Genomic DNA, 21,161 nt, shown 5'->3' with positions numbered 1-21,161 from the left:
TTATTTGCACAATGCTTCTCTTTTGTTTTTCTTTTCTAAGGACATAGATAAAACAAGATTATTTTGTTAAACACTAATAAATTAATAATTTATTTTAATACGTCCGTCCGTGACTATGTTTAGCGGCGAATGCTTCTTTATATAAGCTTCGAGCAATCTCTGATCACGACCTATGAGTTGTCGGTTGACCCTGTTATCTTTGAACATCTGCAACGAAAAGAGAAACAATATTAAACCTACGTTCGACCGCACAATATGAAGACAATTTACATGTCGACGCTATCCTCAGCAATTTGGGAATGAAAAACAAGAAGAACTAGGTATGTAAGCAAGACAACCATGGGTGACCAAGCATCCTTACCGTGAAGCCGTCTCCACCATCGGCCAAGTAGATCGGGGTCGTGACTTGATACATCTGGTCTGGCTCCAGATTAGCTCCCTTAGTCGTGGTTGCCGACGTGACTCGACTACCTTCGGGCAGCGTAACGTTGTACACCACGTGCAGGCCTGAGAAAAAATATGGCTTTATGTTCTCAGTCGGCATTGTAGTACAGTAGGTATTGTAGTGGTCTAATGGCTCCTCTACACGACGGCCCAGCGCTGGACCAACGAGATGGCCATGCGATGGTTATCGCTCCTCTACACGATGGCTCAGCGCTGGACCAACGAGATGGCCATGCGATGGTTGAGAACACGCACTATGGAATGCGCCATGTGTAGATGCGTACGCACCATCGCTGGCCCACTACCTTTGATATGCGGACCTTTGATGTGAGGTGCATGTACAATAAAGAGTATTTGTATAGTTAAGTCTAACTTACCAGACACCTGAAGAACCCAGGGCCCTTTGAACGGCGTGTAGGCCCAGGCATCGAGCACACTTCGCTCCAGTGCCTCCAAAACGTGTTTACCCAGTAGCTCAAACGTCTCTATTCGGTCGTTGTAGGGTAGAAGTTCAAAGATCGCTCCTTGGCTGATTGCTGTAAAATAAACATTCTGTGTTAATTAAAAATTTATCGATACGTGGAAAAAATTTAAATTATTATCGACTCGTATCGACAACAAAATGTAAGTAGGTACATATAACAGTTAGTAATGAAAAAAAAACAATATTTGTCTGATTATGTTCATAAAAGAGTGTACTTATGTCCAGAACTGGAGAAAGCGCCGATAAGGAGCAATCCCTCCTCAAACTTAAAGATGCAATTTACTGGTAATTTTTACCAACTACATATTTGCACAGCACGGTTTTAAGTCAAGTCAAAGCGACCAAACTGTTATTCAGATGTTCGACGTGCTATTTCTCAGAGATGGCACCAAGCGCCTACTCCAAATGGGATCTGATTTGAGCACAGACCTAATCCAAATTGAGTAAAATTGTTGAACTGAACGTTTTAGGTAATAATTTCATTTTAGTCTTACCTCCCTTGAGTATAGACGATTTAATGTTGCCCCGCTGGATAAACGATAGGTAATCCTTATCCGCCTTTATCACAGATTTGGCCTGAAAACACGAATTTAAATTGAATTTTGTATACGTAATACAATTTTTCAAATCGGTTCATTATGAGTTCTGTTCTATTACGAGTATAACTCGGATACTTAGGAAAATATACTCGTAATCATCAGTCCACCGCGTCGAAGGTTTATAACGTAATGCAGTTGAATGATAAAGGAAGCTTGTTTATCCTAACTTAGTTTAGCCTTATATCCATGAGTTCGTCTGCGTGGAAATAGTACTCGCTTACTCCGTTGGTTAAGCGACCCAAAATGAGACTTGGCCTCCGACACAAGACAGCGCCAGTTTTCTCGGTTCTTTGCGACCTCTCGCCAATTGTTGACTCGAAGTTCGCGCAGATCCGCCTCCACCATGTAGAATCCACCGCCTCCACCGTGTAGAATTAGTGCTTCCATTTAAAATTTCACCTCCGTTCCCGCTCCATTAGGGCTGATTTAGATGGCGCGCGAAATCGCATGCGATTTTAGTTACATTGCGGCCTGTTGGTCACGTCCAATTCAACCGACCGATCAAAACCCGCAATGTAATGAAACTCGCATGCGAGTTCTCGCATCATCTAAATGAGCCTTTATAAAGGATGATTTCCATGACAAAGACAATCCTGTGTCATTTCCCGAGACTCAAACTATCTCCATGTCAAATTTCTTCTAAATTGGTTTAAGTGCGAAGAGGTAATATACAGACAGACACTTACTTTCACATTTATAGTACGAATAGAGGTTTACATAATAAGTTAATTAACATACGTGGTCATTGAAGGCCTCGACCAACAAGTCTCCCAGAGCGCACTCGCCGTACACGCAGTCCTCATAGTTCAGCGTAGTCTGGGTCTCGCCTATAGGCACGCTCTCTGCTTCGTGAACCAGCTTGGCATATGGGGCCAGCTTTGCTTTGATAGTTTCGTCTGAAATATTGTAAAGTTTCAAAGGTTTTACTAAATCAATTACAGGGTTGGAGTTCTTTAGGATCCTTCTAAACACCAAAAAAGCTTAAAGGGGTTTTAAAAAGGGGTAACCAATAACTCTAAGCAAGTTAGTTTCAGTGTCGAAAGGTTTCCTCACAGTACAAGCCAATACGAGTATTGAAGCTTTTTACTAGAATGTGGATAGCTGACAACTGACTGAATGTTGGTTTCATACAGTAACTTTTTGATACTCTCATTTTGAAAATCAATGACTCATGTTTAAACAGATTCGATCGTTTAGTAACGTTCAATAAAATGAGTTTCAAGAAGACCATGAGTTGATCAAGCGAATAAAACGATGTGTGCTATCCGTGATTGGACTTACTAATTCTCATAAAAGATCCTTCAGCAATGAATGAATAAATATTACCTTCAGCTATGGTCCGATCAAGGAATATAGGTCCGCCATCATGCGTCACGTACTGGCCACGAAAGTTGAAATACACGGACATGTTTCCCATGTATTTAGTGAACGCTGATGCTTGCACTATTAGGACCTGGAAGCAGATATAGTCAAGTAAATTCTCAGATAGCCACGGAGTTGGTGCCACAATGTAAACGCCGGCAGGGTCGGAGGAGGACATGGCGGGACGACCTGGACGTATTTCTCAGCAACTGGACGGATGCTGCAGTTAATCGGGAGGATTGGAAGTCTATGGGGGAGGCCTTTGCCCAGCAGTGGGACACCTAACCTTAATAAAAAAAATCTCAGATATACTCATGTCGTTAATTACACACTTAGACACGTTTACTGCAGATCTCCCCAGGATATCTAACATGATAACCAGACGCGCGCTGTTCTTATATATCCAATAGTTTCTGATGTTGTGCATGTTTTACAAGTTTGTTAATTATCATAGTGTAGGTCCCGGCGGTGGTTTATTCGATGGAAAAACATCGGTCTAATTCTAAGGCAGTGAGTGGGTCTGCCATTGTCTACTGATCTAGATTTGTGAAGCAATCATATGGCGAAAGTCTTTAGCCATGGTCCGCTGGAGAAGACGAGTGGACTGTATATTTAAAGATGAAAACGATGGAAAAATAAAGATTTATTCTTAGAAAGCACGTTACATTCTACATTTCTTTCCTTTCGTTAATTTTTAGTAGTTTTACATGTATGTAAAATGTATAATTATTGGTGCAATAAAGAATATTTAGTAAGTGGGCATTTTCACTTAACTGTGCACCTTTAACGGCCGGTTAGCAATCGTTACAAAACTGACGGTCAATGTCAAATCCCATACATTTTGTCAGGAATGTAACGGTTAGACGTTACTGAAACACGACTTAAGTCGTGCTTTAAAGTACAAGTTAAATGAAAATGCCCAAGTACATTCGAAAGTTAATATTGAAGATAATATAGTATGGAGATAATATAGAGACCGCAATTCTCACCTAAGACAGTAATTTTTCCACTTTTATTTTTATTCTAAGCTTAATAGCATCGTTCGCAGACGTTTCTGCTTGTTAAAAATTAAAATTAATAAAGTGTTTTATTATTAAAGCATCAATCCTGTCCATGCTACGGCAACATCTTTACTTGTAATAATTACAACGACTGCGCCTGCCACAAACTTTGTTGTCTGCCGTCATTCACAAGAAACGTTGTTCTCTATCAAGCAGTCATACATCACTATCTTTCTCTGACTCTAAAGCCCCCTCCAGACTATGTGCGTGAATCGCGGGCGAAGCCGGGAACGCGAGTGTGGAGTCGATTTCGCTGTCTGCGAAAATCGACGCCACACTCGCGTTCGCGGCTTCGCGCCGCGATTCGCGCACGAGTGTGGAGGGGGCTAAACGCTTAAGATCCAGTAGAGTTCGACTGCTGTATTCAGTCTACTGGAATGGTGATAACTAACCTTATGCTTGTCAGCAACGTTCTCAACAAACACGGGATAGGGGCCAGCGACGGCCTCGCCACTGGGAGATGGTCCATTCCACAGTAAAGAGTGACTGTGCCCGCCGATGATGATGTCGATATATTGCCCGTAGTCGCGGGCGAGCTGCCTGGAAAGACATGTCACCAATTAAATATTAACATCAATAAGGGCCTGTTGCACCAACCACATTTGACAGACTGATCAACGTCAGCCGGCGCGCCCCGGCGCTTTACTATGAAACTTTCCATACATAAAAATTTTGCGAACTCTTTAACGATACGAACAGTTTGGTGCAACCGACCCTAAGTATCTAAGGCGCAGCGTGGGTAGACCCCCGACAAGGTGGACTGATGACCTGGTAAAGGTCGTGGGAGTCCGCTGGATGCGGGTGGCGCAAGACCGGTGATTTTGGCACTCATTGGGGGAGGCCTATGTCCAGCAGTGGACGTCTTCTGGCTGATATGATGATGATGAAGTATCTAAGACATGTAGGTCTCCTAGGTATTCTTTTATTGTTGCCAGCTTGAAGACAGTAGGTCATCCTGAAGAAGAAAGTAATATTTTTTATTATTACTAATAAATTAAAAGTATTACCTACTAAATTTGTATGACGAAATTCTTAGGAAAAATTATCCAAATCGTTAATTATTGTAATGTCCACAGGAGACACGGTTTTCCCGAACGTTTTTGAACTATACGTATAAGTTATCATTTAAAACGTTTCTTAAATTCAACGTATAAGTATTAGATTGTTAACCAAGGGATGAAAGGCACTCATTTCTGCCGAGGTAGTTCGTGCCAATAGTCCGAGGCTGAAATGATGCCTTTCACCCGAGTTAAACACTCTACTTTCATTTCCAATACGAGGAAAGTAAAATGCATGTGTTTTTTAAAAACATGACTAACAAGGAAGGGTACCCAACTGTTCGACTCCGATTTGATTTATTTTGATATATGTTATAGAGTAGTATAAAATAACGGACACGTATTTTTTTTAACTGCCCAAACTCAACCTGTTAGGAGAAAATGGCTTTCAAAGTACTGAAAATTGACCAAACCTTCTAATTTCTGAGAAGAGATTTGTTAAAAAAAATTGATAATTAATTACTGATGGTTTCGTTATTGCTTATCATGAACAGTGGTACAACTAAAAATGAAATGCTATTGCATTTAATATTATATCTTTTACTGGTAAGGTTTAAAGTCGAATGGCATTTCATTTTGTTTTGTGTCACTATTCATGATAAGCGTCGATATGTTGGAGAACATGAATAAAGAATGGGGACGTGTTTTGTCATTTCACCACAAACTCATTTTTTATATAAAAATATATTTATTATATTTATTTATTAAGTATATTTTTTTATATAAAAAAAGAGTTTGAAATTGTATTACAAATCCATTTATACCTACCCAAATTTCAATTGCTTATCGTAAAAAAACAAAAAAAACGTACTCGTAACCTAAAATGCTCTAGTGCAGAAACGTATCATTTTATGCACACCTTTTAGAACAACAATGACCCTCTTTCAGAGCATGAGAAATGAAAAATAAATTGTGAGTCGCCTTGTAGGTAGTTAATTGTTTGCCTTGTTTATGAAAGCACTTGTGCTGACATCAGAAACCTTTTGTTGCAGCACTGTGCATTTTTATACGGTACATTATGGAAATTACAATTAGTCATAACTGACATTCCAGCAAATAACACTTTGTTGCCATTTAAAGAAGTACCTAGATAACATATTATAGGGTCGGCCCGAATAAACCTGAATAATACCTATCACCTATCCAATTCTTCATTGAAATTTAAAATGTTGTCAAAATCTTTTGAGCATTTAATTTATCTATATTATGATTTATTTTTACCACTTTGGTGGCAAACAAGCGTACAGCTCAACTGTTATTTGCAAAAATTGTATGAAAATATGGCGTTTAAGGTAATTCGCCAGTAACTGGCCACCGGCTAATAACTGGCCACCCTAAACTGATAATGAAATATCACCCTATAAACAAAATTCATTTTAGTATAAGGTTTCAATAACTGGCAAGCCTTCTAATAACTAGCCACCTTATACTAAAATGAATTCTGTTTACCTATATAGTTGAATATTTTATGTTTAGGGTGGCCAGTTACTATCAGGTGGCCAGTTCCTGGCGAATTAACCTATATTGACACTGCCTGAACTGCCTCGCTTTGTTCCGTTCAAATCGGTGCCAAGTTAGCTAAAACGGACTCTTACATTCAAATAATTAATATAATTAGTTGCATACAAACTATCATAATTATAAGGAATCTACTTAATTATATACCTATATAGTGATAAGATAACCAACTATAAACGATTTAAAATAAATGATCTTGAACTGTCTATAAATAAAATATAGACTAGATTTAGATTTATTTATTAGGTACTAGGTTAACTAGGTACACAATCATAGGATTACAGTACAAACTACATACTTACATATCATATTAAAAATCCGGTCCGGGTCGGATCCGGGCCGAGGCGTCCGACTGTTCAGCGGTATCCAGACGGGATGATCAAATCGACTGATTTGATCAGAAATGAAATTGGAGTCAATCTCCAGTTTAATCACCAATTTTCGATTTATGGTGATATTAGAGAAATCTAAATTGAAAAAATGCTCCAGAACGAAAATATGGCGTCACAAATTGGTATTCTTGCGTCCGCACCTCATTTTATCGGTAATATCGGTCATTATCGGCGGTTGAATTCGGCGAGCCAAATTGGCGTTTGCATCCGCACGTCCTGATTCGATCGGGTAATTTTACTAGTCTGGATACTTACGCCTTTCGTTTTGTATAGAAAGCATCACGTGATCACCGTTCACCCGTCATACAAGGTGTAGGTAACAAAAGTAGTGGGGATCCGTTTAAGGGCATTCGGTATCGTGTTCTTAGGAAAAAGAGAAGGTAAACTTACTTGTCGATTTCCAACCCGCAATGAGATAGTAGTATGATGATGTCAACCCCCTGGTTAGTCAGGGCCTCGGCCTCTCGTTTCGTGGCCTCGCCGGGGTCGGTGAACTCCACGTTGCCAGGTGACGAAAGAGTCTGCAAATTTTATAAGACCGTGGTTAATTTATCATAATTATAGGTATATTTATGTTATCTTATATACTGCAGTACAGTAGGTAGGTACATCTCACATTTGTTATACTTAATTGTTATAGTATAATATTTTGCTCATAATAAGAGTGTTAATTTATATCATGCGTAGATGCGTAGTATACATATACGTACCTATAGGTACATGAAATTTAAATTAAATTCGGCTGTCTAATTTATCCAATTTAGAGATGCTTCTCATATTTATAAAATCTTACTTATGTATACTTACATCAAATCAAAATTGTCGTCTACTATTTTTAATCATTACCATTACTCCCTGGCCAGCCAAGAGTGTATAAGTATTATTTCAAGATTAAAAACAATGTCTTAACTCCATACCTTAGTATCCTGTGTGATCAATCCTATGATCCCAATCTTCCTGCCCTTCCTCTTGATAATGATGCTGGGCTTGAACAGTCCCTGCAGAGACGGCTCTTTGCTGACATCCATGTTAGCCGCGAGTACCGGGGCCTTCAGAGCGGAGAGGTAGGGCGCGAGGCCTGCGGGGCCGTCGTCGAATTCATGGTTGCCGATGGCCTGTCAGAAGGGAGGATATAATTGAGTCAGGGGCCAAGATCCTTTTTGGGTAACTGAGCCAGTGAAGAGAGGTGAATTGCGAGGCCTGCAGGTGTTTCTGATTAGGTGATTACCGATGGAGTGGCGTGAGGAAGGTCAAGCTAGTGTCTATACGGCAGCGTCTCAGTAGTGCAGGGGTCTGTAGCCCACAGTGTGGATAAAGTAGGCAGCAAAGTCAACCATCAATGAACAAGAGGCCCACCTTCTTGTAATGGTACCATCACACTCCGTGATAGTTGAGCGATTTAGCGCCATTTGCACCATCCTACTAACCCGGGGTTAACCGGTTAAACCTAGAGTAACCATAGTTACCAGTACAATTTGCCCTTAGGGTCCAAACAAGTGGCCCTTAGAGTCCTAACAAAATTTATTCTCCAATGCTTACGCCATGGAATGTCGAATTTAGTAAAAATTATACTTATACATACTTATAAAATAGCATAGTGAATACTTTATTATATAACAGATAAGAGACATCATAGACGTAAGAATTACATTCCTCTTATCAAGACAAGCGATTAGGTAGATCAGATATGCCGCTGACTGATAGACATTTCTAGATAACCTCTAATAATATATATAATAAGTAGGTATGTACTTATAAAACATATCTCTATTAGCATATTCCACATTTATCTGAAAATAGGTGATGTGATCTCTTTAGTACAGCTGCAGAGAAACGTGACCCCCCCTGCATTATACAGGGTGCGACATTTCTAGAGACTGAGCTGAAAGGATAGTGTTATCTAAGTGATCTACAATCGAGTTATTAAAATCGTAAAATTGGATTTAAAAGTAAAACAAAATCATTACATTGAAATATTTTTATATCAGTGACAACCCTACAAAGTTATTAGGATCTACTTGCTAGGGTTGAAACATGCAGATTTTCGCATTAATGTTTAACAAACTGTATCTCAAAAAACGGTTAGAAATATTAACATGATTAATAAGTGAATAATAAAGTACGTAGCCAGAACAATTCCCAGTTTGCGTAAAAGTCCTTCGTTCTGTTCCACCCGATATATTATGTGCCCCTGCATACAAGTTTGTATGCAAAGGTGCTAAGCGAATAGTCATCATCATCATCCTGTCCTGGCCGGTTCATAATCATCCTGTGCTGACTTCGAAATTCGCTAGGCAATTTGATCTGAACGAATTAAGTAAATCTGCACTGAGTTGTACAGCAAGGTTTGCCAAACATTTGAGACTGCCTCCCTCTGTCCGAATGCTACGCGATTGTTGCGCTATTTAGGGTCCTAGCTAAATTGGTTGTTCAATACTTACGCTATAGAATTTCCATTTTAGTAGAACCCTAAATGGCTTAACAATCCCGTGTGACTGTACCTATGTTTAATTTTACAGCTAAATATTTTAATAGCATTCCACGTGTACATACATTATGATTTTATGCGCTATATGAGGTTTGTGTAAAACGAGACAAAGAGATAATCCATCTCTAAGGAACTGTCAAGAAAGTGTTCATTATCCTCACCGACGATACTTAACCACTTAGTTTGATAAAGAGAACAATTTGCTGTTTCCTTCTTCACAAGAATAGTCACTGAGTACAAGTTGACACGATTCTCAGTTTAATTTTAATTCGTTGACGTAAGCGTCTTTAATGACCTATAAAACGAATATGAACGTGTAGCTGATTGTTTTAAAATTCATACAGAGAGTTTATTATCATAGACTTCATCATCATCATCAATATTTAAGAGCTAATGCTCTTGTCCGTGGAGTAATCGCCACTCTTCTCTTTGTTGGCCAGCCTTTTTCATCATAGACTTATATTTAGACAAATGATGGTAAGGCTTAGGCCCGGTGCCCACGGGCCGGATTTCTTCCCAGGCCCAAAAGACCCGGGCCTAGGGGCCCTATAGGTCTCTAAATCCGGGCATGGGTGCTCACTAACGGCATGGCACGGCCAGGAATCCTTGCCTAAACCTTACCAGGAGCGCCAGGCCTAAGCCTTACCAGGTGAATATATTATAAACTGAAACAGATGTCATATACCCACTAAAGAAAAAGTGACCAAACCCTCCAGTGGCGGAAGCCGGATCCGAACCGGTGTCTTCAGCTTCCGCGGCTAACGCCCTAACCCTCTAGGCTACCCGGTCACAGCTTAGTAGCCGATATAATATTTCTGATGACCATACCTGCGGTCGCAGCATGGTTATTGCCTGTCACTATGCCTGTCACTTTCACACTTACATACTTGTTAGAACGTGACTGGCATGGTGACAGACAATCAAAATGCGACCGTGCTACCGCCGTTGATGAGATTTCTGAGACCATAGCTTATACCTAATAGGTCAGGCAACGAATGCTCAAAAAAGTTGTAGAGAGAAATATTTTCACCTCCTAACTAGTCCAAACAAAGTTACGGAGTCAAAAATTGTGTTCTTAGCATTTCCCTCTATACCTTCTTATTGCTTGGCCTACAATGTAAGATTAGTATGATTGGTTTCAGGGTTCAATTTTACTCACATGAGCATCATGGTTCAGCAGATTCATGAACTGCTGTGTGATGTTCCACTTCAGCAGCGTGTACCAGTAGGTACCCTGGAAGCTATCCCCTGCGTTCAGGAGCACGGCCTCTGGCTTCTCCATCATCAGGACCTGGACCTCGTGGTACAAGCGAGGGAAGCCACCGAGGCATGAGTTGTTGTTGAAACGGCAGGATGGAGTCTCGACGGAGGTTTCCTCGAATCTGGAACATATACCTAATGTTAATAAGCACGTTGAAAGACTAAAACCTACAAAACTAGTACCTACATCAAATCATGGGATTAGTGTCAAGCGGACCCGAGGCTCCCATGAGCCAGCCAAGGAAGAAGAAGAAGAAGCACGTTGAAAGACTTCAGAAGAATTGCAAAAAAATATGATGACAATTCTGATGAAAGTATTTAGAGGTAGTTGAATAATACCTTTTATCGGCAACTGCAAGGTCACAATTCTTATTATTGATGACGAATTGTAAACAGTTTATTTACTGATTATTTCATCGTTAATATTGGTTGACCTACGACAAGAATGGTAGTTCTGATCAGATCAGTGATACCATTTTTTAAGGTGAATGTTAAGGAATATACGCATTTCAAGACTTAATCCTTTTTCGTATTAGCCAAAAGATGTCCATAGCTAGAAGTAAAAGGATCCTTCATCTCTAAGAATCTTCGCAATGGCCTCAGGGCACTACATCATAACATGGACGATAATAGTTAATTCCATTCATAAATCTATTGACAATATGTTTATTTGTTTATTAATAACCAGTTGTGTAAGTATTAAATACTAGCTGTGCCCGCGGCTCCGCCCGCGTGGAATTCGGTCTGTGTCAGTAAGCGGGTAATTACTAATCCTAATTTCTCTCCCTCTCCCCTGGAGGCGGAACTTGAAGTAAAGTTGACAGATGGATATGCTAGAGGACTGCAGTCCAGATAAAATATTTTACAATTTTACCATTATTATATATTTTACCACTAAATAAAACTACACTCCAAAATCGCCATTTTTCGCCCTTATTCAAATTTACACGTGATTTAAACGACATAGTAGTAGATGTATATCGGACGATACAGTAAGGTATACGCGCGCGAGCGAAAGCGAAGCGGCCTGCCTGGCTAGAGCGCCACTCACTGTGGTCTTCTTCAGACTCCTGAGGAAGACCACGTGCCCCTTGTAACCTCAATGCGTTGCGAGACTTTCGCGAATGATTGGATTTTTTTCTGGAAGGCATGGTAATGCGTATTAAATGCGAGTCCCAAATCGTTTGACTCCGCAAACGACCAGTGCCGTTTTGATGCCCTAATCATTTCTAGACCATGGTGCCCCCTCTCCCTAGGGTCATCGAGATTACATTGAATTGTTTTGGTTAGTTGAGTGACGTTCATTGCCGCATTACAGCTGAGAATGGAAATTAGTCACATCATTTTATCACGAAAATTGATAGTGCTGCAGCAGTAACGTTGCAACAGAGTAATGCTGCTACAGTAGCCATACCTTAGAAAGTTATTGAAAACGCGAGCGAAGCGAGCGCGAAAATTTTTCGATATAAAAACGCAATTTGATAGACAGTTGTACATTTTTACTTTTAGTATGGAAATCAGTCACATAATTTTATCACGAAAATTGACAGTGTTGCAGCAGTAACGTTGCAACAGAGTAATGCTGCTGCAGTCGCCACCCGAATGTCACCTTAATCATATCTTAGAATGTTACTGAAAACGCGAGCGAAGCAAGAGCGAAAATTTTTCGATATAAAAAACGCAATTTGACTTAGAAAGTTATTGAAAATACGAGCGAAGCGAGCGCGAAATTTTTTCGATATATAAACGCAATTTGATAGACAGTTGTACATTTTTATTTTTAGTATAGTAATCAGTCACATCATTTTATCACGAAAATTAACAGTGCTGCAGCAGTAATTTTACAACAGAGTAATTCTGCTGCAGTCGCCACCCGAATGTCGCTTTTATCATATCTTATAATGTTATTGTAAAGGCGAGCGAAGCGAGCGCGAAAATTTTTCGATATAAAAAACGCAGTTTGATAGACAGTTGTAAATTTTTACTTTTAGTCCCAACCAGGTGCGAATCCAGGATTTCATACAGAGAAGGGATGGGACGTTATTAGATGGGTACTTGTACACGTATAAGTTTCATGTAGGTACCTACTTCACGACGACTGCAATGCTGATGCAGCCTGCGCTTTTTTTTGCCTACGGTTTTGGTGCCCCCTTACCTAGACGTGGTGCCCTAAGCAAGTGCTTATTTTGCCTAAAAGGGTTAATCCGGCACTGCAAATGACAGAGGTCAATGTTTTTTTTTTTCAAAGTACCCACCTTGTATGAATATGGATTACGATTATAATTCATGATGGAGAAAATTAATAATTTTAAATAATTATGCAATTATACGCGTGTTGATAATTATGTGTGTTTATTTTACCACTATGTAAGTATGTAAACTCATTTTTAACCGACTTCAATTTCATAGAAGGAGGAGGTTCTGTATTCGGTTGTGGCTATTTTTTTTTTTTTTTTTTTTTTTCTATGTACGTTCACCGATTACTCCGACATCCGTAGTCCGATTTGAGTAATTCTTTTTTTGTTTGAAAGGAGCTACCTCCGAGTTGGTCCCATTTTAATTTGGTTCTGTTCTGATGATGGGATCCATGAGGAATTGAGGGAACTCCTCAATTTTTAAAGGCACATGCATGGTGTTTTGGGCGTTTTCTTAAGCAACTCGAGCATTTTCTCCCGAAAACCACTAATTTGATGAAGTAGACCTGATGATGATGATTATTTTGATGATAATGATGATGATTTCTTTAAATGTAAGTATGTTCACCGATTACTCCGGCACCTGTGATCCGATTTGAGTAATTCTTTTTTTGTTTGGAAGAAGTTACCTCCAAGGTGTTTTCGTATTATTTTTGGTTCTGGTCTGATAATGGAATCCATGAGGAATTGAGGGAACTCCTCAATTTTTAAAGGCACGTGTTAAGTGATTTCGGGGTTTTCTAAAGTAACTCGAGCATTTGCTTCCGAAAACCACCAATTTGATGTACTGCAACTGTAGCCTTACCACGAGTTTGACATTGACATATTCGCTAACGTCTTATGCATCTAAATGTAACTTTTTATGCATCTCGCTCACACTAAGGTTAGTACGAGCGAGATGCATAGGAAGTAAGTTACACACATGCTAGCGAATATATCAATGTCAAACTCGTGGTAAGCTGGTAAGGCTACTGATCGGGGGTTAGGGTTAGGAGTTAAGGGGTCAGAGATTAACGGGTCGGGGAATGGCGGTTGAAGGGTTGCTGGTTCAGGATCGAGGGGTTCCTGGATCAGGGGTTGATGTGCTGTGAGGTTGAGTGATCGGGGGGCTGAGGGATTGGGTCAGTGGCGGGGCGGGCGGATGGATTTAGTTGACAGGAATTATAATTTCCCAGACGGACTCGAGAAAATTCCTGGTTCAGGGTCGAGGGGTTCCTGGATCAGGGGTTGATGCGCTGTGAGGTTGAGTGATGGGGCGTTGAGGGATTGGGCCAGTGGCGGGGCGGAGGATGGATTTAGTGTAGTAGTGACAGGAATTATAATTTCCCAGACGGACTCGAGAAAATTCCTGATTACATACATATTTATTAAAGTAATAGACCTATTACTTTAATAACACGAATTTAGACATGATCTTGTTTTTCATTCATGCGTCGCGCTCTTAACAATGCGTTAAAACTAAAAATGGAAAAATAAAAACTTTTTACAAAAAAAAGCAAACCGACTTCAAAAAGGATGAAATAAAATATTATCCTTTTTGAAGTCTATGCGTTACCAACTGATATGTTTGAAGTCGGTGCCAAGCCAAGTAGTAACAATACCAGTCAAAATAATCAGCTTTATGGCTATAAATCCCATTAGAACTGCACTAATAACTATTACAAATGTGTAAGTAATTTTGTCTGCCTCTTTGTCGCCTTTTCAAGGCTAAACAACTGAACCGCTTTAGGTGAAATTTGGCAAGAAGGTAAATTTCTTAAATTGTTTTATATTTTGAAATGTAGTCCTCTGGATAAAGGACGGGAAATTACTCAGTCCCAATCTCACACTTGCGTGCTATAGACTGTTCGAGCATTAGTAAGAAATGCTCTTTAAAAAATACGACGAAAAAATGCATTGTATTTCCACTAAATGTGCCGACAAACATGGTACAGACTGCGCCAAGAAGGTTTGATCGTGTGTTCTGAGGTGTGTTCTTAAGCCTCCTCCACACTCGTGCGCGAATCGCGGCGCAAAGCCGCGAACGCGAGTGTGGAGTCCTGAACGCAGACCTGCGAAATCGACTCCACACTCGCGTTCGCGGCTTCGCCCGCGATTCACGCGCATAGTCTGGAGGGGGCTTTAGATACAATCGACGTCAAAGATATATTTACACTTTTGCACCTTACTCCTTTGTAATAAGGCGAAAAGTGAAAACATATTTTTAACGTCGACTGTACCTACAGAAAGTACGTTCATTGTCGTCGTGTAACGTGTAAGGCAATCCAACGTAGGTACATCCTTATCGAATCGCACCAAAATCATGGTATGCTTCAAAATTTGGCTTGGCACCGACTTCAAACATATCAGTTGGTAACGCATAGACTTCAAAAAGGATAATATTTTATTTCATCCTTTTTGAAGTCGGTTTGCTTTTTTTTGTAAAAAGTTTTTAGTTTTCTTTATTAATTAATGTTTACTCAGTTCCCCAAAAAACTGTGTAATGAGGAATGAGGGGCAAATTAATTTACTGTTGTTTAATTTTGTTGTATTATTAATTTATTAAATCAACATAATTATTCAATTATTTTTGTTGATATCCGTACCCCCTGTTCTAAACTTAGAGTTAATTTCGCAAAATCTTTCCTCGGTGGCTTATTCATGTCACAACGTATTAAATTCAGCGCCATCTGTTAGTTTACCAGGGTACTCAATAGTGGTAGCACATATTTGAAAAAAGTTTGCCCCTCCTTCCTTAGTAGCGCCATAAGATTCAGGGGCAAACTTAAGTCAATCGAGTGTTGTGGCTACCCCCCCTTTTTAGGGGTTGAATTTTTATAGCCTATAACCTGGCCGGGGATTTTCTCGACAGATTAGTAAAGTTTTCATCAAAATCCGTTCAGCCGTTTTCACGTGATGCGCGTTCAAATAAACAGACAAACAGATAAACAGATAAACAGACAAACAGACAAAAATTCTAAAAACTTTTGGAACGTGTTCTGTTATCGATTCTAAGTATCCCCAGCCAACTTTTTTTCAAATATCTTCCATGTACAGACTTTCGACCGTCTTCAGCTTTATTATATGTATAGATAATCGAGCTCAATGGCAATTAATTAAGCGTATGGAATGTGCTCCGTAGTGCACGATCCTCTAGGTTTACTTTTAGGTTATTTCTACTCAGAATCAAGAGGACTATCGATTTAAAAAGAAAAAAATGTGTCCCAATAAAAGTGTCAGTTTTGTAACGCATTTTCACATACATTTTGTATGGACCGTTACAAAACTGACACCCAAAAATTGTACTTTCTTTCAATTTTTTTCTTTGTCTCATTCAATAGTAATTCGTGATTTTGAGACTAAATAACCCAAAAGTTGATAGTTTTTCGAAAAAAAGTAATAGGTAAGTAAGTACCATTTTTTCTGAAAACCCGCCCCATCTAGACACGCGGTAGCGTATCAAGCCAAGTTCAAAAGTAGAGAACTGGCGACGCAGCGTCGTGTGTTATATAAGTTATATTACACGGACCATTTGGAGACACTTTTGACCCCTACGTACCTAACTCAAAATCTATTTAACATAAACGTGAAATTTGGTTCATTTATTAAGACCCTTTAGGCTAACTAGAACCCCAAATTTCATGAATATAGCTCAACCGGTCATTAAGATACATACATCTAAAAATCGGGATTTTTCTCACTGACCTATTGACTGATTCACGTAATGGCTCACCTAACATCAAAAACCTAACCCACTTCCAGATAACCTAACCCACTTCCAGATGACCTAGCAAGTTGAAATTTGGCATTCAGATGGCCATTTGTGTGGTTGCAAAATTGAGATAAAGAAATCAGTGTTTTTTTTTGCGATTTGTATTATTTTCCAAAAACCAGTTTTTATTTACACACTAAGCGCCTAACGAATTTGTAAAAGCAAAAAAAAATAGTTTCGAAATCTACTATGATGAATACTAACGATTTCTCTACAATAAAAACTTTTTACAAAAAAAATGAAACCGACTTCAAAAAGGATGAAATAAAATATTATTATCCTTTTTTATGTCTATGCGTTACCAACTGATATGTTTGAAGTCGGTGCCAAGCCAAATTTTGAAGCCTACCATGACTTTGGTGCGATTCGATAAGGATTTACCTACGTTGGATTGCTTTACACGACGACAATGAACGTACTTTCTGTAGGTACAGTCGACGTTAAAAATATGTTTACACTTTTCGCCTTATTAGACATATCATTGACGTCGACTGGATCTAAGAACACACCTCTGAACACACGATCAAACCTTCTTGGCGCAGTCCGTACCATATTTGTCGGCACATTAGTGTAAATATAAATGCATTTTTTTGCCGTCGTATTTTTTAAAGAGCATTTCTTACTAATGCTCGAACAGTCTATAGCACGCAAGTGTGGGATTGGGACTGAGTTATTTCCCGTCCCTTATCCAGAGGACTATACATTTCAAAATATAAAACAATTCAAGGAATTTACCTTCTTGCCAAATTTCACCTAAAGCGGTTCAGTTGTTTAGCCATGAAAAGGCGAAAAAGAGGCAGACAGAATTCTTTACACATTTATAATAGTTATTAGTACAGTTCTAATGGGATTTATAGCCATAAAGCTGATTATTTTTGACTGGTATTGTTACTACTTGGCTTGGCACCGACTTCAAACATATCAGTTGGTAACGCATAGACATAAAAAGGATAATATTTTATTTCATCCTTTTTGAAGTCGGTTTCATTTTTTTTGTAAAAAGTTTTTATTTTACCATTTTTAGTTTTAATGCATTATTAAGAGCGCGACGCATGAATGAAAAACAAGATCATGTTTAACACTAAATTCGTGTACCTATTACTTTAGTAAATATGTAATCAGGAATTTTCTCGAGTCCGTCTGGGCAATTATAATTCCTGTCAACTAAATCCATCCGCCCGCCCCGCCACTGACCCAATCCCTCAGCCCCCCGATCACTCAACCTCACAGCAGATCAACCCCTGATCCAGGAACCCCTCGATCCTGAACCAGCAACCCTTCAACCGCCATTCCCCGACCCCTTAATCCCTGACCCCTTAACTCCTAACCCTAACCCCCGATCAGTAGCCTTACCAGCTTACCACGAGTTTGACATTGATATATTCGCTAGCATGTGTGTAACTTACTTCCTATGCATCTCGCTCGTACTAACCTTAGTGTGAGCGAGATGCATAAAAAGTTACATTTAGATGCATAAGACGTTAGCGAATATGTCAATGTCAAACTCGTGGTAAGGGTACAGTTGCAGTACATCAAATTGGTGGTTTTCGGAAGCAAATGCTCGACTTACTTTAGAAAACCCCGAAATCACTTAACACGTGCCTTTAAAAATTGAGGAGTTCCCTCAATTCCTCATGGATTCCATAATCAGACCAGAACCAAAAATAATACGGAAACACCTTGGAGGTAACTTCTTCCAAACAAAAAAAGAATTACTCAAATCGGATCACAGGTGGAGTAATCGCTTAACATACTTACATTTAAAGAAATCATCATCATTATCATCAAAATAATCATCATCATCAGGTCTACTTCATCAAATTTGTGGTTTTCGGGAGAAAATGCTCGAGTTGCTTAAGAAAACGCCCAAAACACCATGCATGTGCCTTTAAAAATTGAGGAGTTCCCTCAATTCCTCATGGATCCCATCATCAGAACAGAACCAAATTAAAATGGGACCAACTCGGAGGTAGCTCCTTTCAAACAAAAAAAGAATTACTCAAATTGGACTACGGATGTCGGAGTAATCGGTGAACGTGCATAGAAAAAAAAAATAGCCACAACCGAATACAGAACCTCCTCCTTCTATGAAATTGAAGTCGGTTAAAAAGTAATGATAACCCATCAAAAACATAAATGTGAAATGAGAGCCAAGTTCAATATTAAGGAATATGCATGCGTCCTTTGATTACCACTTACCTGCACTTACCTACATAACCGAGGGTTTCCCGGCAAAAATATTGTTTTAAAAAGACATTCATAACTTTTTCAGCCATTGCCTATTTTTACCCGACTGCATGACGCAAAGGTGGGTAATGAATTCATTTCTATGATAAACAAAACCTAACTTGCTATCCATTATCCATCATTGAAACCAAATTTTTACTTCTGAGAAAAATAACTTTAAAAGGGGAAAATGGGATTCTCAATTAACAATGCAACAAAAAGAAAACACTAATTAATATAAATGTTTTTTGACAATAATATATGACAATATGTTTATTGCTTTCATCGTTTATACATACCTTGCATGGAAATCATTGTAATGTACTATGTCCAGTTTGTACAATCCTTCGTAAGGCAAAGTAAATCCGTGAACTAAACACACGTAAAACAGAAAAACTAACTGTCTCATATCCATGTTGAAAATTACCTGAGAATTTAAAACAACTTGTACGGAACGAATTATCGTTAAATATTATTCAAACACTTGAGTGATTCGACTGTTTCATGGTCAGCGTCTACATCGGTGAATGAACGACAACAGACTGAATTCATAAAGACATTTTCAAGCTGCTGATAATATGATAACGACCCATCAAGCACGTAAGGTCACATACATATATACATACGTCAGTAGCTCTTTATGTCTGTTTTGCACAATTAAGAGCAGTGGGGAGACCTTCCTCCTTTCGGGCAAACTCGGCTCCATTCGGCTCAGCATTGCTCCGAGCAATTATTAGGGTTGGTACCACTTGACGTCCTTTTGCATGCACAGATAAGAAGAAGAAGAAATACATTTATACGCCAATAAGATAATGACTTGAATTTCGACAACCCTAAATAGCCGAAAGAGATAGTGCCATACTTTAGAAAGGGATAGCATGATTCGTCCCTGAATCGCTGTCAAAATTCGGTTTTGTAGGGAGTGTCCTTTCTGTACAATAGTCCTATTATTTATTCTGTGATTATACTTAATTCTTGATTACAAGATGACGATAAAGCCACCGTGATGTCGATGTCTATTGCATTTGTAGTAATTGCGGAAAAGGTTAATCAATTCTTACTTGTTGAGGTTGACCTCTTTTTCAATAAGCACAAGAACGTGTTTCAGCAAGGTCACTTACTTTCTTCTTGTTGAACATCGTGTTACAACAAAATACGATACGATTGTTGTGTCGTTCCGTGTAAAAACCGGCCATGTGCGAGTCGGACTGGCGCACGAAGCGTTCCGTACCATTACGCAAAAAACGGCAAAAAAATCACGTTTGTTGTATGGGAGCCCCACTTAAATACTTATTTTATTTTGTTTTTAGTACTTATTTGTTGTTATAGCGGCAACAGAAATACATCATCTGTGAAAATTTCAACTGTCTAGCTATCACGGTTCATGAGTTACAGGCGTTACAGCCTGGTGACAGACAGACGGACGTACAGACGGACAGATGGACAGCGGAGTTATAGTAATAGGGTCCCGTTTTTACCCTTTGAGTACGGAACCTTAAAAATAGGTACTGATCAAGCTACTGACTGATGCATGATGTCTTAAAATAAAGATTTGATAACAGCGCCCTCTATGTTGTATCGTGCGAACGTATGTGTGGCTAGAACATCTCGTAGAGTATTCTCATGGTCATGTAGTGTGGACAATAGAATGCTGAAAATTGTTATCGGCTGCAGATGGCGCTACTATTATCACTACATCAAAGACATATGTAACTTCGTATAAGATGAATAAAGTCTAAGGAAAAAACGTGCCTCGGAAATCAAGATAAAGTCATTCTCGGATAGATGGCGCACACACCTTTGGCCTATGGTCGGCTAGATGGCGTGACGACACCGTTTCATATTTAACAATTTTAACACATAGATATCAGTGCATGAACATGGGTCAAAATGATATAAAAATAATAAAATCATTTATCCATATATATACATTATTTTGATAATTTTATACGTTTTCATTTTGAGTGTTAGTCGTGTGTCGATAGATGGCAGTAAATTTACTGTGACTACAAAACTTACTTTGACAGGACCCCTCTATATTATCTATTCTCTTTGACTACATCTTATAAAATATAAAACAAAGTCCCCCGCCGTGTCTGTCTGCTGTTTGTGTGTATGTATGTTCGCGATAAACTCGAAAACTACTGAACGGTTTTTCATGCAGTTTTCATATATCAATAGAGTGATTCTTGAGGAAGGTATAGGTGTATACTTAATTTGTTAAGGTTTTGTGTAACCCGTGCGAAGCCGGGGCGGGTCGCTAGTAGTAAAGTAAAGATAAGTAAAGTACGCCCCCAACGCAAAGAGAGGGGAGTTATATAGT

General features: G+C 39.1%; 2 protein-coding genes across 2 annotated transcripts in view; both read right to left on the bottom strand.

Moving 5' to 3' along the window:
• The window catches only part of LOC134800242 (uncharacterized), a 310,488-nt gene that overhangs the window by 89,810 nt on the left and 199,517 nt on the right, over nt 1-21,161 (bottom strand). The window lies entirely within an intron of this gene.
• Nucleotides 46-19,377, bottom strand: LOC134800185 (apyrase-like). Its single transcript, XM_063772672.1, has 11 exons — nt 19,138-19,377; nt 10,566-10,788; nt 7,836-8,033; nt 7,309-7,439; nt 4,343-4,490; nt 2,854-2,980; nt 2,266-2,423; nt 1,423-1,504; nt 822-980; nt 362-507; nt 46-207 (listed from the first exon to the last, which is right to left on the bottom strand). The coding sequence occupies exons 1-11, from the start codon at nt 19,251-19,253 to the stop codon at nt 82-84; spliced, it is 1,614 nt and encodes a 537-aa protein (XP_063628742.1). The 5' UTR covers nt 19,254-19,377; the 3' UTR covers nt 46-81.

This window comes from Cydia splendana, chromosome 19 (genome assembly GCF_910591565.1).
Source record: "Cydia splendana chromosome 19, ilCydSple1.2, whole genome shotgun sequence".
Lineage (NCBI taxonomy): Eukaryota > Metazoa > Arthropoda > Insecta > Lepidoptera > Tortricidae > Cydia > Cydia splendana.
Note: the sequence above shows the minus strand (reverse complement) of the source record. Positions and strands in the feature narration are given on the sequence as shown.

Coding starts and splice junctions, on each gene's coding strand:
- LOC134800185 (XM_063772672.1), bottom strand. CDS start 19,253: ATGGATATGAGACAGTTAGTTTTTCTGTTTTACGTGTGTTTAGTTCAC. Junction 8,034..10,565: donor TGCTGAACCATGATGCTCAT/GTGAGTAAAATT, acceptor CCCTTCTGACAG/GCCATCGGCAACCATGAATT. Junction 2,981..4,342: donor ACGTTGCTGACAAGCATAAG/GTTAGTTATCAC, acceptor ATCTGCTTCCAG/GTCCTAATAGTGCAAGCATC.